At 35.6% G+C, this 16,121-nt stretch overlaps 1 protein-coding gene across 2 annotated transcripts in view; it reads right to left on the bottom strand.

Annotated features, from left to right (window-relative positions):
• Window positions 1-16,121, bottom strand: part of LOC136033541 (uncharacterized) — an 89,044-nt gene that overhangs the window by 20,894 nt on the left and 52,029 nt on the right. For both annotated transcript variants that reach the window (XM_065714282.1, XM_065714283.1), the window contains exons 11-12: window positions 7,271-7,556; window positions 4,192-4,287 (exon numbers count right to left, since the gene is read on the bottom strand). In XM_065714282.1, the coding sequence (XP_065570354.1) occupies window positions 4,192-4,287; window positions 7,271-7,556 (382 nt within the window). The remainder of the gene's footprint in view (window positions 1-4,191; window positions 4,288-7,270; window positions 7,557-16,121) is intronic.

Here is a 16,121-nt window from a genome sequence, read left to right as displayed (position 1 = left end):
ACTTTGACAACCTTGGTTTTTTATGACACACCCGGGATTAAACTGTCCCTGCCTTTCCCGATGATATATCCTGTATGTAATAAATGGACGGATTACATAATTTACAGCCCTTTCACCGGGGTCATGGGGGAATGGTGTTCCCAGAGGCAGTTATAAGACCTTTAAGCAGCTAGTTCGGAATTTTGATCATTGCTGGGGAGGGAGAGAAGGATGGGAATCTAAAAAAGACAAGGGAGTTTTTTGCTCTTTAAGCACTACTCAACATACCTTGTGAGTTTCAAATTAATACTTCCGTCTTTGAAGGACTTTGATTGTGCTTTTTGAGAGCCTAAATGCACACAGCATCTTTTGATTTAGTTCAACATTCCCTGAAGTTCTACTCTTTTCGGACAAACCAAGGATCAAACATTCCTGCTTTCCCAGTGATAATTGAATATTGAAGGACTTGAAGCTGTATGCAAATTTGTATATCAGTAGCGTCTTTATTCTCTGTTCTTATTAGGTATGAAATAAAAAAAACAAGTTTTTTTTTAAACTGAAAGTAAGGAACGACATTAAAACTTAAAATAAACAGAAATTATTCTGTACTAGCTGTTCTGTACTAGGTGTTGGGGTGGCGCTTCGCGCCACCCCAACACCTAGTTGCCCCCCCAAGCCCCCCTCGCGCGCGTAAGTCGTTACACGTCATATTAGTTACGCGCCATTGTAGTTGTGTCCCTGTGTCCCACCTGTGAATATAGATAGATCTATATATATTTTTAACTACGTAAAACTTGCGAATATACAACATTCTTGGCTGTCCCATTGTCTGTGCATATAAATAGATTGTCAGGTTTACCGACTCTTGAACATGCAACATATAATTGTCCATGGGAAAAACAATCTGTATTCAGATCTATACCTCATTATTCTAATGACTGCCCTTGAGCTTTGTTGATGGTGATTGCTAATCGAACATTCCCTGTGTCCCCGTCGTCATTTATATATCCCCCTGTGCCCCCCGGCGTCCCCGTTGTAGTTGTGTCCCCGTGTCCCGGTCGTCGTTTATATTCCCTGTGTCCCGGTCGTCATTTGTGTCCCGGTGTCCCGGTCTGTATACACATTCGTTTTTGGATTGGTATATGATGAAATAAATTTTTGTGTTTTTCCCCTTTTTTTCTATTTAGTTTTTTTTTGGTTTTTACTTTTTTAGTTTTTTTTATTTCAGGACATTAGTTGACTTATGTCCTGGTCGTCATTTATATTCCCTGTGTCCCGGTCGTCATTTGTGTCCCGGTGCTTTGTTGATGGTGATTGCTAATCGAACATTCCTTGTGTCCCGGTCGCTTTCTCTTCGAGTGTCCCGGTCGTAATTTATATTTCCTATGTCCCGGTGTCCCGGTCGTCATTTGTGTCCCGATGTCCCGGTCTGTAATTTCGTCAGTCGACAAACATGACGTCAGTCGACACACAAACATGACGTCACTCGACACACACACAGACAACTTATTTTTATATATATAGATGTCCCGGTGTCCCAGTCATCATTTGTGTCCCGATGTCCCGGTCTGTAATTTCGTCAGTCAACAAACATGACATCAGTCGACACACAAACATGACGTCACTCGACACACAGACAACTTATTTTTATATATATAGATATGAAAGGGGCTGTCCCCTTCTCAGCGCCTGGTCTTTACGTTAAAATTTATATTTTTTTAAACAATAGAGTTTTGACAAACTTTCAACTTTTTCTTTATTCAACTTAAAAATACAAGAACCATATTATGTCCCAAGCTTGACTGTTGCTTCTTACATTCAGTTGAAAAACTTGTTTTTTATTTAATTACTGGTTGTTTTTTTAATAATGTCAGGAAATCCAGCCCCCCCCCCTCCATGGAAAATTCCCTTTTCCTCACGAGAAATTACTCCATGGAAAGATTCTCCCATGTAACTTAAATTAGCGTTATTTGCGGAACTAATTTTGTAAGGCATAATAACAAAACGGCCAAAGAGGTCGAAACTATTTATATAAAAATGAGAGTCTGAAAAAGATGAAGAATGATGAAAAAGATGAAAGAAAAAGTGAAGAAAAAGATCTTTACAAGAAATACGTAATAATTTATGTTTGTTTTAAGTTTTAATGTTATTCCTTACTTTCAGTTGGAAAAAACTTGTTTTTTTTATTTAATAACAACCACAAGCCGAACACATACAATATTTTTGGTTTATTATTACATAAAAATCATAGTTATGAAGGTGCTTAAGGTAAAATTTAATGCTAAGATTGACCGGAAAATAACACAAACAAATTGTTGCTTAAATCGGCCATTATATTACAAAATTTGAACTTTAGCGTAGAGTGAGGTATTGACGAGGGGGCGAACTTCCTCATATACGTAATATGAGGGGATTCGTCCCATCTTCAATGCCTCGCTCTTTACGCTGAAGTTTGAATTTTGTCCCAATTCTTTAAGAATGACCCCCGAATCACAAAGGCCATTTAATAAGAATAAATAGCTCTTTTGAAATTACTAAAAATACTTTAGCGTAAACAGCGAGGTATTGACGAGGGGAAGAACCCCGTTATATACGTAATAGTTTCTGTTCGTTTTAATTTTTAACGTTACGCCTTACTTTAAACTGAAAAAACTTGATTTTTTTAAAATTTGTTTTCTGATCGTTTTTTAAAATAATGCTCCGATATCTATACAAATTATCTTCACCCATAAAAAAAGTCCTCAATAGAAAGTTTCTCCCACGTAATCCAATCTCCCCCCCCCCAACTAGGATAAATCCCCCTGAAAACGTCTATACACTTGCCAATAACTAATACTATATGAAAATAATGGGCAAAGTTCGTAACCAGCAGCCCATCCCCCGAGGACTGTGGGGGATTAAGTCGTCCTCAAAGACATAGTTATTAAATATTTCGACTATGCTGAACAAAATAACTACCTCAAAATTTTAATCCAGTGACTTTGGGAAACAATGAGCGTTGGAGGGGGCCTAATTGCCCTCCAATTTTTGGTCACTTAATAGGGGCACAATAACTTTTAATTTTAGTTCGAAAGAGCTCTCTTGCAAAATTCTAGGACCGCTGGGTAGATACAATCACCCCTGAAAAAAAAAAAAAAAAAAAAAAAAACACGCATCAGTGATCTTTCTTCTGGCAAAAAAAAATATAAGATTCCATAATTTGAACAGATTGGAGCTTGAAACCTCTACAGCAGGGTTCTCTGATATGCTGAATTTGATGGTTTGATTTTCATTAAGATTCTATGACTTTTAAGGGGCGTCTCCCCCTTTTTTGAAAATAAGGCAAATTTTTCAGGCTCCTAACTTTTGATGGGTAGGGCTACGCTTGATGTTTTTAGAGTTTCGATTACTATTGAGCCGGGTAGCTCCTTACTTACAGTTCATCACCACGAACTGTTTGATTTCGCGCATGCTCTATAAAGGCTTTATTACATTAATTTATGTCCCCCACCCTGGGGGACACGACTTATTCAACTAAGTTTGCCGTGACAAGTGCATGTCATATATTGAGGCTTTAATACATTAGTTTATCCCCCCCCTTGAGGGGCACGACTCATTCAACAAAGTTTGCCCTGATAAATACATGTAATAAGCTTTTGCACCAAAATAAACTTTCTGTTTTTCTTGAAGTTCAGTCTTTCAAAATACAAGGGGAGAGAGAATATGTATATTTTTTTTTGTAAAACTACCAAAAACAAGAATATTCCAATGAAAATACACTAAAAAGGGTATTTTTCAATAAAAATGCACAAAAAAGGTATTTTTCAAAATGAGGCAGGGCGATGGAAAAAGATACTGAGTAAATGCACTCTTCAATTATCACTAACTGCTTGAAGGAGGTGGGAATCTATGTTTCTAGAAGGGAAGTCTGATGAAGACCCGCGAGAATTATTTCATTTTTCTGAAAGTATCAGTTTAAAACTTGGGGAGGAAGGATGGGGTGTAGTCCCTCCTATCCCTACAACAATATCCAGAAAGGTTAGACTAGGAATGCATGCATGCTTTTCTTGGAATTCGGCAATAAAGATTAAAAAAATATCAAAAATAGGTAGAACACGGGGAAAATATACAAAATTAAAGAACGAATTTAAATATTAAAATTTCAGAAGAGGGCAAAGATCCAAAGGCCATTCAACCTAAGTATAAGCCTGATCTAAACCTTAGCTAACGTACCTCAGACAGGTGTGCTTCCAATTGCCTTCCCCGCTTTACTTGCGACCTACTTCGACAGTAGATCAACGCATCTCTTATAGTATGGCCACTTGACGGCTAAAATAAGAAAAGAATAAAATAGATTCAGACGATTACTTAAGCAAAAAGGAAAAATCCCTAAGGTACAACAAGGGAATTTTTTACAGGCTTTGCGGAAGGGGAAAAGGATCTTCAAATGATTTTTCAGTTTGTCCTTAAGGTTGAAAAGAAAATTTCCTTCCATGAAAGAGAAAAACCATTTCTGTTAAAAAAGAAGGTTGATCCAACTTAAGATTTCCTAAAACATCTAAATTTTCACTAATCTCATTTAAGCTCCTCATTTCTCAAAAAAGAAGAATTTCTTTAGCCTCAGAGATGCATAGTTGACAAGTAATACAATTTATACAAAAAACTTAAACAGAAAAACTCATACCACTAATATTTAAAAGTTATGAACGTACAATGTCTACGTCTGAACAGTCTTACTTTCAACTTAAAAACTTTAGGTGAACTTTTTGGAAATATTAGAGTGATGAAAAGCGTAGAGGCTGTGTTGGTCTCCAGCGGCTTAACATTAAAACGACATGACAGGAGCAGTAGATTTCACTTGATCTTAATGAGTTGACTTACTAAAGAACGATATGTCTGAAATTATCTGTGCATTATTGGCACTTGGTCCTCTGGGTTTTCATTTAGAAGAAATATGTATCATTTAAATACAGTGATGGCCATGTTACGTCCCGCGACAATAAAACTCGGAAAATCTACTTAATCGAAGTGAGTTCAACCTCAATTTTTTAATTCTTATTTTGCCGCAATTGTTTATTTTTTTCCATCGCAGATTACTACAACACAGATTACTAGTCAGTTGTGTATCCTTATTGACAATTTTTTTGATCACTCACGCTTATACCGAAAAGTTTTTGCGACATGATCACGCATCCAAGTTTTTACCATCTTTCTTTGGCTTGCGTAATTCAAGAACCTGGAAAAACGAATTACAAAATTGAGAAGACGACAACAAGCCAAAAAATTTTAAATAGTTTCAACAGGTAAGTTTAATTTCTTAAGAGGAAGCTATGAATCAACAAGCAAACGCGTCGCTGGTACTTGAAAAAAAAAAAAATTGTAACCTATTTATGATAAGTGCTATTCCTGTGAAGGTTGTTCGTATGAAAAAAAAATATCCCAAGGAGACCGTGGGTGATTAATGATATCTAGGAAAAAAATCCGGTTGTACCTTGATTCTTCAACGTAACAAAACTTTGAAGTCGAGAAGCTTCAAAACAATGTCAACTCCCTCAGAAGCTCATCAATGCAGCATAATTATTCAGAGAAACTTCATAGTAAAAACAGTGATGGCAAGTGATAAGTGAGGTATATATGATAATAGCATAATAGATTCCGTGGATGAATTTCGACAAGAAAAAAGCTAAAGTAAAGAAAGATGTTAACAACAAGCTTTGTAAATATTAGTCGACCGTTGCGTTACCGCTGAGTGTTACAGTTGGCCGTAGTGACCGTTGGATGTTAATTTTAAAAATGATGGCACTGACCAGTGTTATAAAAAACAAGATGCTTATTGATGATCGTGGGGAGGGCCGTTCCATAAAGTTCGGAGTGTCCTCAGGCTGATTTTGGTGGTAGATGGCGCTGTTGCGCTAGCACAGCTGCAGAGCCCATCTACCAAGTTTAGCTCAATAGTGCCCAATAAATGTGTGCTGGTTCGTCAATGGCGTCACCAGTTAAAGCAGTGGCTAGCCTGACAGTTTTCTGTGCCATCAATATGCAAATTAAGTACAGGAAAGATACTTTATTTGACCTTTCTTCACCCCTGTATACGGTGGCGCCATCTATTTTTTCTAACTTGGTGACTTTTAATCTTCTGACAAAGCCACCAGATGCTGCTACCGTCCCTTTTTTAGATGTCAGCACTGTTCACAGTAGATCTAAACAGAGCCGAGTGATATTTTCTTCTTTTTTTTTGTGTGTTAGTTTGTTATTTAGCATAGTGAAGCAACGCAAATTAGTTGTTAGCTACGATGTTGTTTAAATAAACCTATCTCTCTCTCTCTGATCTAGAGGATGTACTGAAAACAATAAAGTCCTGTTCAGTTGAAATTGAAGGCCTTAACCTCAAAGGATTTGAGGCCACCACCGCTTACCTCTTCCTTATCTTCTTCACTTGGTGAACTTATGCATGAAAAAAGGTCAATTCCCAGATGGTTTAAAACAAGCAAATTTTATCTTTGCATTAAAGGGGCAACAAAAGATAAATGTCAAATTGGAGACCTATATTGGTTTTACCACTCCTGTCAAAAAATATTTCAAAAGATTATCCGTAAGAGACTGTACTTTTACCCTATTCTTACCATGATTTTCTTGGGTTTTATCTGAAATCCAATATAGATAATGAAAACCTCATCCAACTAGTCACGCAGTGCATCATCATTTGGAGGTTTTAAAAAATGTAATTGAGAGCGGTTCTTTTGGTCTAGACACTTCTAGGGATTTTAAGAAAGCATCTGGTACTGATTTTGAGTTGTTGTATAGATAGGATATGTATTGATAGCAATTTTTATAATAGATCATTCATGTAAAGGTGAGGGATATTGTAACTCCGACTCGACCTCTAACATCTGGGGTGCTACAAGGTTCTGCATTAAGTCCCATTTTAATTTTAATTTACGTCGACTAATTACGGTTCTACATTTCTGATGCCGCTACACTTCACATTTAGGTAAATTCGAGTGCAAATTCACTCGAATTTGCATGGTAGATTATTCATGCAAAGGTGAGGGATATTGTCACTTCGACTCGACCTCTAATATCTGGGGTACTACAAGGTTCTGTATTAGGTCCCATTTTAATTTACGTCGACTAATTACGGTTCTACACACCTAATGCTAATTTGGTTAATAATGTTAATGTTTATTCCATTAATATTTTCTAGCCTTAACAGCTTTGCACTTTAGCCTGGACAGAAGAAAAACAAAACAAAATACATAGGTAGCAGTAACTGTCAGGGGGATTAGTCGTCAAATAATAAGAATAACCTTACCTCATCTTTAGTCAAAATCTTGTAAGCATCTAAAAATACAGGTTTCAATCCTCCAAGGTTATCAGGCATTTGTTTGGCAACTCTGTTATAACATCTAAATAAATCCATGACCAAGTTTAGACACTGAGTTTTTGGGCTGGGAGCCATCTGCTTAGTCGGGATAGTGGTATAAGGAGTGAAATTGCGCCCAGAACTGACAGCTTTCAATCTCTCTTTGTATACAGATATCATGTACATAAAGGCAGTTGATGAATATTCCTCACGTTCTGTCTCATTGAGATATTTCCTATGACAATAGAAACGAATGAAGAATGTGGATATAGGCATAAAGATCCTATAGAACCATTGATGGTTCTTTGGGGGTGTGCTATTTGGAGGATGGTTCTTGGGAGATGGATTAGCGTTTCGTTTTTCAACATACTATGAAACTGACTAGATATGAACATCTTAAAACAGAAATCACCTGTATGTAACCATTCTTCTCCGTAAAAATACAGAAATATTCATATTTCTTAATAGTAGCTGTATGGTTCTCAGTTATATTGAATTTTATTGTACAAAATCCATCAAGATCCCACCTCTTGTGTTCGACTCCTTTCTGAAATAATACAGATCCATTTTGCTAATAATTTTCTATGAAAAAAATAATGAATTTTACATATTTAGAGTCAGTATAAAAGTAAATGATGTTGTTGCATAAAATGTAATAAAATTTTAATTTTTCAAGGCTCGGTTGTAAATGTCAACCAATAGTTTATTTCTTTGAAGTGTTTTAACCAGAACCCTCTCAAAATTGAAAGAAATGAAAAGTTCATGGTGTTATTTTTTATTCAAGTGCTAGGTTATGCTAGAATGGCTAGGATGTTAAATTTCAAAAGTCAAAACTAGCGGTTGGAAGTAAACTCTTAAATTCATATGTCTACTTAAATCTCCTCGCCTGTTTTATTTGGTACACAATATTCCTTGCTATAAAGCCTATCTTTTTGCAGTGTTTTTTTTTAAATTATTACATATATATAGAAAGGCACAGGCCTTTAAACCATCCTTACGGTAGCGGAAATCGAACCCCAAGTCTTGTATTAACAAGCAGATTATCAATTATGCTACCAGAGTATAAGGGGTATGACTGCGAAGAAATATTTGGGACAAATTTTATAAAACATAATTTAATTTGTTGCAATTTTTTTACTACCACAAATAAAAGAATTATTGTCTACATTGAGTAGGAGAAGAACCACTTTGTAGGGTACTGCACCTCAATTTGGAATCATCTCCCAAAAGGATTCTATCCTTTTAAAAGGCAGTTCAACTCACACAATTCTAAAGGAAAACCCATGGCAAAAGGTAGTCAAGGGGCACATCAAGGCCTAAATTTTAGCGGTTTTGCCCCATGGAAGACGTTATTAACCAAATATGAAAAATAGATCACAAGTTCTAAAGAAAAACGAATTCCATTGTGTGTAGTTTGGCTATAAAAACATGATGAAACCTTAACGTATAGTTTGGCCATAAAAATACGATGAACCTTAGCGTATAGTCAGCCATAAAAGCGTGATAAACCTTAGCATATAGTTTGGCCATAAAAACGTAATGAACCTTAGCGTATAGTTTGACCATAAAAACGTGGCGAACCTTAATGTATAGTCTGGCCATGAAAACGTGATGAACCTTAGCGTATAGTTTGGCCATAAAAATATGATGAACCTTAGCATATAGTTGGCCATAAAAAAGTGACGAACCTTTGCGTATAGTTTGGCCATAAAAACGTGATGAACATTAGCGTATAGTTTGGCCATAAAAACGTGATCAATCTTAGCATATAGTTTGGCCATAAAAACGCGATGAATCTTAGCATATAGTTTGGCCATAAAAACGTGATGAACCTTAGCATGGGTGCAATCTTGTCTGAGACCCCTGCCCTCCCCTTCCAAATCTCAAGAACTTTATACCATTTCCCCCATAATTCCACAATATTCTTCAATTCCTTCACTTTTCTTTAGCCTTTTTTTTCATGTAGATTCGCCTTCTTTGGAACTTCACTTCCGTGGAAAAATTCCTGTGTATAAGCCTAATCCAGAGGAGGGGAAGAGAGTATTGAAAAGACGACATTGTAAGTCCAAGTGTTCTTAACTTTCTAGGGAGAGAGGTTTCTATCCCCTTTTTTCTGGTACTTCAATTAGTAGCAATTTTTGATAGTACAGAAATAGTAGAAGAGCACACACCTTATTTAAAACAATTCATTTAAAAAGCATACCGAGACGCATCTATGTCAGAAATGAAAAAGAAGACAGGGTTAAGCTTATGTCAGTAAAAAGCTGAAAATTTTATCCCATTGAAACGAGGTCAGAACCAATGTCACAGCACGCATTAGTAAATAAGGTAAAATCATTGCCGAAAAAGAAAAACTGATTACTTCCGAAATGTCTCTGTGATTACAGAGGCAGTTTTAGAGGGAGGACAGGAGGCATTTGCCGGCGGTGCAAAAATTTTAGAGGCATAAAATTCCAAATAAATAATTTCATATTTACAATCATTTGTTTTTTGAAATTTTATCTTTATTAAAATAAAGTAGAGGCGCAACAAAGAGAGGCCTGGACCGCCAATGTCAGCGATAGTTGACTTTGAGTCAATTTTACAATACAATACTAGCGCAAACTCGTCAGAGCTTTAAACTACACAGGATCGATATACCAAAGAATACCGTTCCATCATCTCACCCTAATTGGAGATTCTGATTCAGCACCCACTATCCCCCCTCCAAAAAATCCCGAATACACACATCCTTTTTTTGTCTCTACATATCCCAGTTTAGTTTGGATCAGCCCACGTCACTTAGTACTACGCCTCGTACTTCTTACTTTCTCCTACTTTTCCTAGAATATTTTACTAGTAAAGTGATATTTAGTAAACTGATATTTAATCTTATATTGAAAATCACTATGCGTAAAAACATTATTGAGCATTGTTCTGTTCCAAACCCCTGGAAAACAGCGAAAAAAACTGATTCTTTAATTCAAAGCTATCTATAATGAAATAGTATTATTTCATTAAAACTTAATAGGAGATCTTCAACTCGTTCTTTAGTTATTATTTTTTCTCCATTTCTTATAGTTGGCAACGATGGGGCGATGCTTTTTTCCATCTATTGAGCTTCGGGGCAATGAAATCTCAGCTTATGTAGCTACTATGTGAACGTATTTCAATGGTTTTCAATGGAGAAGAGGTTGTTTCATTTTTCTTCGTTTATTCTCTGCGATTAATTCTTTTCCCAGTAGATTTAATTTGCATATTTCCATACAGTTAAATTTTCGCTGCAGTATCAGATGCAACCTAATAAATAACGAACTCTGGCCTATAGAAACCGAAAATTTAATAACACATTTTGCAAAAAAAAATTTGAAGTTAGAAAGAATCACCATTTGAAGGTGATTCAAAAATGGTAACTGTTCTTTCCGTTAATCTTATTGGTAAAAGTTTGTGGCAAAGAAAAATTTAAGGGAATACCCAACAATAGCCAGAAACACCACGGAAATAATGTCGGACCAAACTAAAAAGCTCATCACTGGAATCCTCATAGCGAAAAACCACATATAAGAGAATTACAGTATTCCATCTTGAGCACCAAGGAAATCTCTGCGGCTGATACCCTGGGCCAGTGGCGGATCCAAGGGAGCCGATAATGACCCCCCTCCCAAAGAAATCTCCTTTTACTCTTTTTTTTTAATAAATTTGCTAATTTGGTCAATTATTGGCACATTTGTCACATTGCCTCACCCCCCAAAAATTTTGCTCATTGGCGCCATTGTCACATTGGGCTTCTTCCAAGATTGTAATCTAGATCTGCCCCTGCCCTAGACCTAATGTTTGCAAATCCTTTCTTTGCATTCCCATCCCATCCCCCTTAATATGTTTCGCGAAGAAGGCTACAGCAATTTCGAGTGATATATTCGTTAGAAATAACTTTACCAGGAATAAAGTGTCTATAACTGTTTGTTAAAAGAGGCTGAATTTTTTCTTAGATTTGTTGTCACGCTAAAAAAAATATTTATGAACCTATGTATTTTAAAAACTTTAAAGGAGCATAATTACATTATATCAACACTCTATGTTCACAAAGAAGACTAGGAAGATGAAGGAGTCTCCTTCCAAAAAATTGACAAAAATGATCCCCATGAGAAAATGAAAAAAATAGTCCAGAGAAGTATATATTTCTATTTTTGGGACTCACACCACCTAGAAAAGCATACACTCATGCACCCTCCCTCCTGTTCCAGCTAAAAAAGGAAAAATTAAGAGAAGGAGGAATCCATAAGGCTCGAGTCTTAAAGGAACCCACGACGAGTTTATTTTTGACTTTTAATCAGATATTTCAATCAATCAAATTATCCACTCAAAATATTGATTTTAGACCACTAGTAATAGTTAATAGGCCCAAGAAGCTTCACTTATTGCTGAGGGGCTGATTAATTGTAAATTACAAAGTAAAAACGGCATAGTAAAGTAGGGGCGTAATTTACTATGGGTAGGGGGGCAAATGGCCCCTCCAGCCCTCATTGTGTCCCTCTCCCCAAACATCAGTTTGTCCCCCCACCTGAAATTTAGTTTCTGCAAAAAAACCTTGTCAAAACTAAGATAAGCCCGCATAATTCAAGCATCCAGAGAAACAGGTCAGTTTTCTCATTTTTCCTTTTTCACGGTCATTTTCACTTGATTTGAGAAAATTGGCCACAAATTTCCCCCCACGATTTTGATGAAATTATGCTACTGGAGTGGAGGAAGGAGGAGGAAAGAAGAGATTTGTCCCCATGGCTCTGTATTGGCTATCATGGTCTATCCTAAGGATAAACCTGTGTGTACCTATGATTAAAATACTGTCAAGTTGCTTTGCCTTACAAATGCATTTAACCCAATGAAACACAATGAAAAAACACAAACACAAAAAGTACATAAGTACACCAGTGGCGTAATTTCATCCGAAACCCTGGGAGGGAGGGGGGAAAGTTGAAGCTAATTTTCCCAAATCAAGTAAAAATGACAGTAAAAACTAAAATAAAAACAAAAATAAAAAATTCGCCATTAGGTACCATAAAAGTAGTACTTAGGACTATAAAAATACTACGAAAGTACTTTATAGCACTATAAAGATAAATATAAACTAAAAAAAAAAAGATTGATCTGTTTCTGTTGATACTTGAATTATGCAGATTTATCTTAATTTTGACAAGAATTTGGAAAAAACTAAATTTCCGCTTGGGGGGGACTGAGGGCTGGACGAGTCAGTTGCCCCCTTGCTCGTAGAAAATTACACCCCTGACATGGGCACCGGCAGGAGGAGCAGGGGGGTATGGAACCCCTGGAAATTTGGGACTGTAAAGTAATTATAAGGAAACCAAAGGAAAGAGAGCAGAAAAGGTAAAAACCATAGACAAAATTTGTATTGCCCCATTGTTGGCTGCCTGCCAATAGATTTTGACAATTAGTGAGGACAATAAAGTTCTAATTTGTGACTGAGTGACCCCTTTTGAGTGTTCCACAAACATTTTTCTACATGATTTGGTTGGAGGAACAAGAAATTCAAATTCTTCATAGTAATGAATGGTAAGTAACTAACGATCCTTGTCAATAACAAAAGTATAAGAGCCTAACTATTCATTGCATTCAACCAAGAAATCAGTTTTTTTATGGTGATCTTAAATATGTATTTGTTTATTAATAGTTACTGCAGTTATTAGCACACAAGAAACTTCGCATAATTATAGAAAACACAAGGAAAACAAATTAATAAGGGGCAATCTCAGTAAATATATGCCGTCAACTTTTGCTTGCATTGCAAGAGTACCCATGAGCTGACATATGAAGCCACTATAATCAGAAATGTTGCCCTTGAATGGAAATCTGGGAATTTCTGTATTTTCTCCCTAAACGGACACGTTTTTTTGTGTGTTTTATTATCATTTTTTTCCAGGAGTGATTGTATATTTCTAGTTGTCACTTTGAAAAAGATTTAATTTTTTACAGTTATGAAGTATAAAGGTGTCAAATACATTGATTTTTGGTATTCAAAATCAAATTAAAAACATTGACTTAAAAATTGTTATCTGATTTTCTTAATATTACTTTTAATGTTTTACTTTGAACAAACTACTTTGATAATGCGTTACTTTTTATAAACACTGAGTCTAAAGGGATTAAATATTTTGGTGTTTGATAACCAAATTTAAAACTGTCGATATTGTTAAAAAATATCCGTCCAACGCTTCGGCATTGCCCAACAGAATTAAATGCTGGGAGTTTATATCTTAAGTTTTTGTGAGTAGGCTATTGTTTTTTGTATTTTTTGTAATTACTTACTTTTTTCACTTTTATATACTTTTACTTTAATTGACACATTTTTTCCACATTTTTTACCTTTGGAAAAATGTTAGTCTCTAAACTTCACGAAATAAAGAAAAAACAAAACAATTTCAATTGATTATTATCAGTTGAAATTATTTTCAGTTGAAAAGTTTTTTCAACTGAAAATAAGGAGCAACATTCAAAATCAAAACGAACAGAAATTATTGCGTGTATGAGGGGGTTGCCCGTTCCTCAACCCTTCGCTCTTTACGCTACAGTTTTTCTGCATTTAAAAAAAGTTACTTATTGTTTCAATTATACGACTGTTGTTTCAGGAGTCGTGCTTATAGAATTCGGACAAAATTTAAACTTTAGCGTAAAGAACGAGGTGTTATGGAGGGGGCAACCCCCGTCATATACGTAATAATTTCTGTTCATTTTAAAAATTTACCCTGGGACAATTACCCTTAACATCTCCACCCGTAAAATTGAATCGGTAAAGAGAAAGCAGACACATAAAGAAATTTCGTATAGGAATTCTGGCAAATTCACCCAGTGTAAAATTTCCCCTGAAAAGTTCACATGCTGGAAACTTACTTCTCCATGGAAAATTCTCCCAGCAGAAAATTCGTCCTCCCCTCCCACCCGAAAAATATATACGTACTTCCCAATAGAAAATAAAACAGTTGGCAAATTTTATAACTTAAAAACCTTTCTCCTGTGGCTTTAGGGGGTCATTTTATGTCCAAAGACATAGTTATTGGGCCTTTACGCTATGCCGAAAAAAAAAGATCTCTGAATTTTGATCGGACGATTTTGCGAAAAAAGTGGCGTTGGAGGGGGTCTAGTTGCCCTCAAATTTTTTGCTCAATTAAAAAGGGCAGTACGACTAAAGTGAACCATCTCCCGACGTTCTAGGCCAACCAGGTTGATACGATCACCCCTGGGAAAAAACAACAATAGATAAACACACATCCGTGATCTTCCTTCAGGAAAAAATTACAAAATTCCACATTTTTGCAGATATGAGCTTGAAACCTCAACAGTAGGGTTATTTGATAAGCTGAATCTGATGATGTGTTTTTCCTAAAAATTCTATGACTTCTAGGGGGTCTTTCACCCTTTTTTCGAAAATCAGACAATTTTTCTCACGCTCGTAGCTTTTGATGGTAAGACTAAACTTAGTGAAACTTATATATTTGGAATCAGCATAATAAGCCAATTATTTTGATATATCTATTGGTATCAAAATTTTGTTTTTTAGAGTTTCGGTTACTATTGAGCCGGGTCGTTCGATACTTACAGTTCCTTACCACGAACAGTTTGATTATCCATCAAAATCCAAATAGAGATCATTAAAATATTGACAGTTTTTTCTGCCGCTACCAAAAGTATTGTATTCATAAAAACTTTACAGTATCATGACATATAATTAAACAAATAGAAAATATTTTTCAACTAAAGTTAGGAGCTAATTTAAAAATTAAAATAAAATAAAATTATTCTGTATACAAGGGGGACTGCCCCCTTTTCAACGCTAAACCAAGTTTTTTTTTAGCACTTTGAAAATTTTAAAAAAGCCAAAACTTACAGTAAAGATTTGGGAGCTAAGGAGCAGGCAGTCTCCTTCATACAAAGAATATTCTATTCAAATAGGTTACAATTCTGTTGAGTTGAAAAGCTTTTTTTATTATTTAATTTTTGATTTTTTTCCAAATCATACTCAGGCCTAACCAAGATATAATTTGAGGTGCCAGTCCCTTAAATCCCTGGTTAATTGCTTTTAAAATGTGTAAATCAATAATTACACGTACAATAGTACCGTTCTACGTTTAAATTTACAATTTCAATTTTGGACAAAACTTGAATATGCTTTTAGTAATTTGGAGAAAAGGTTGGATGAAAAGTATTATTGTTAGTATGGATGGAAATTCTGTGAGACTTCTGATCTTCTACATAGCTGAAGCCATCACAACCTCTACAATAGGATTTTCTTATCGATAAATACATTACGTACATTGGTTTAAATGCATTGAAGTACTTCATATGAATAAAAAAGGAAAAATGTTACCATTTAAAATTGCTGAAAACTAAGTTCCTAGAAGTATTTACCACCCCAAAGAAATTTCCTGACGGGGCTGACGATGACCTGCCTTGCCTTTTCTACCTATGAGCTTTTAGATATGGGAATGTAACGTTTTAGCTGTCTAGAGAACCATTTTAATTAATTCCAGCTCCCCCTACGTCTTTCAACATTTATCCGAAGCCTCAGAAAGAGTAAGCAGTTTGTTCATTAAAAGGTACTTTTATAAGAAGCTACCCTACCCCACCTAAACAATTACTCACCCTCCCCCCCTTCATTTTAGCTGATACGCAATTACAGATCACCAAACATAGCCTAATTTCATTAGAAATAAAGCGAATCAACTTGGTTGAATCCAGTACTGTTTGGCATTGCTTCTTTTCAAACTGGGAAGCCTAAAATACAGTATACTTGTAAGTCAATTAGCTTCTC

This window comes from Artemia franciscana, chromosome 12 (genome assembly GCF_032884065.1).
Source record: "Artemia franciscana chromosome 12, ASM3288406v1, whole genome shotgun sequence".
Taxonomy (NCBI): Eukaryota; Metazoa; Arthropoda; class Branchiopoda; order Anostraca; family Artemiidae; genus Artemia; species Artemia franciscana.
The sequence above is the reverse complement of the archived record's forward strand: the minus strand, read 5'-3'. Positions and strand labels throughout refer to the sequence as shown.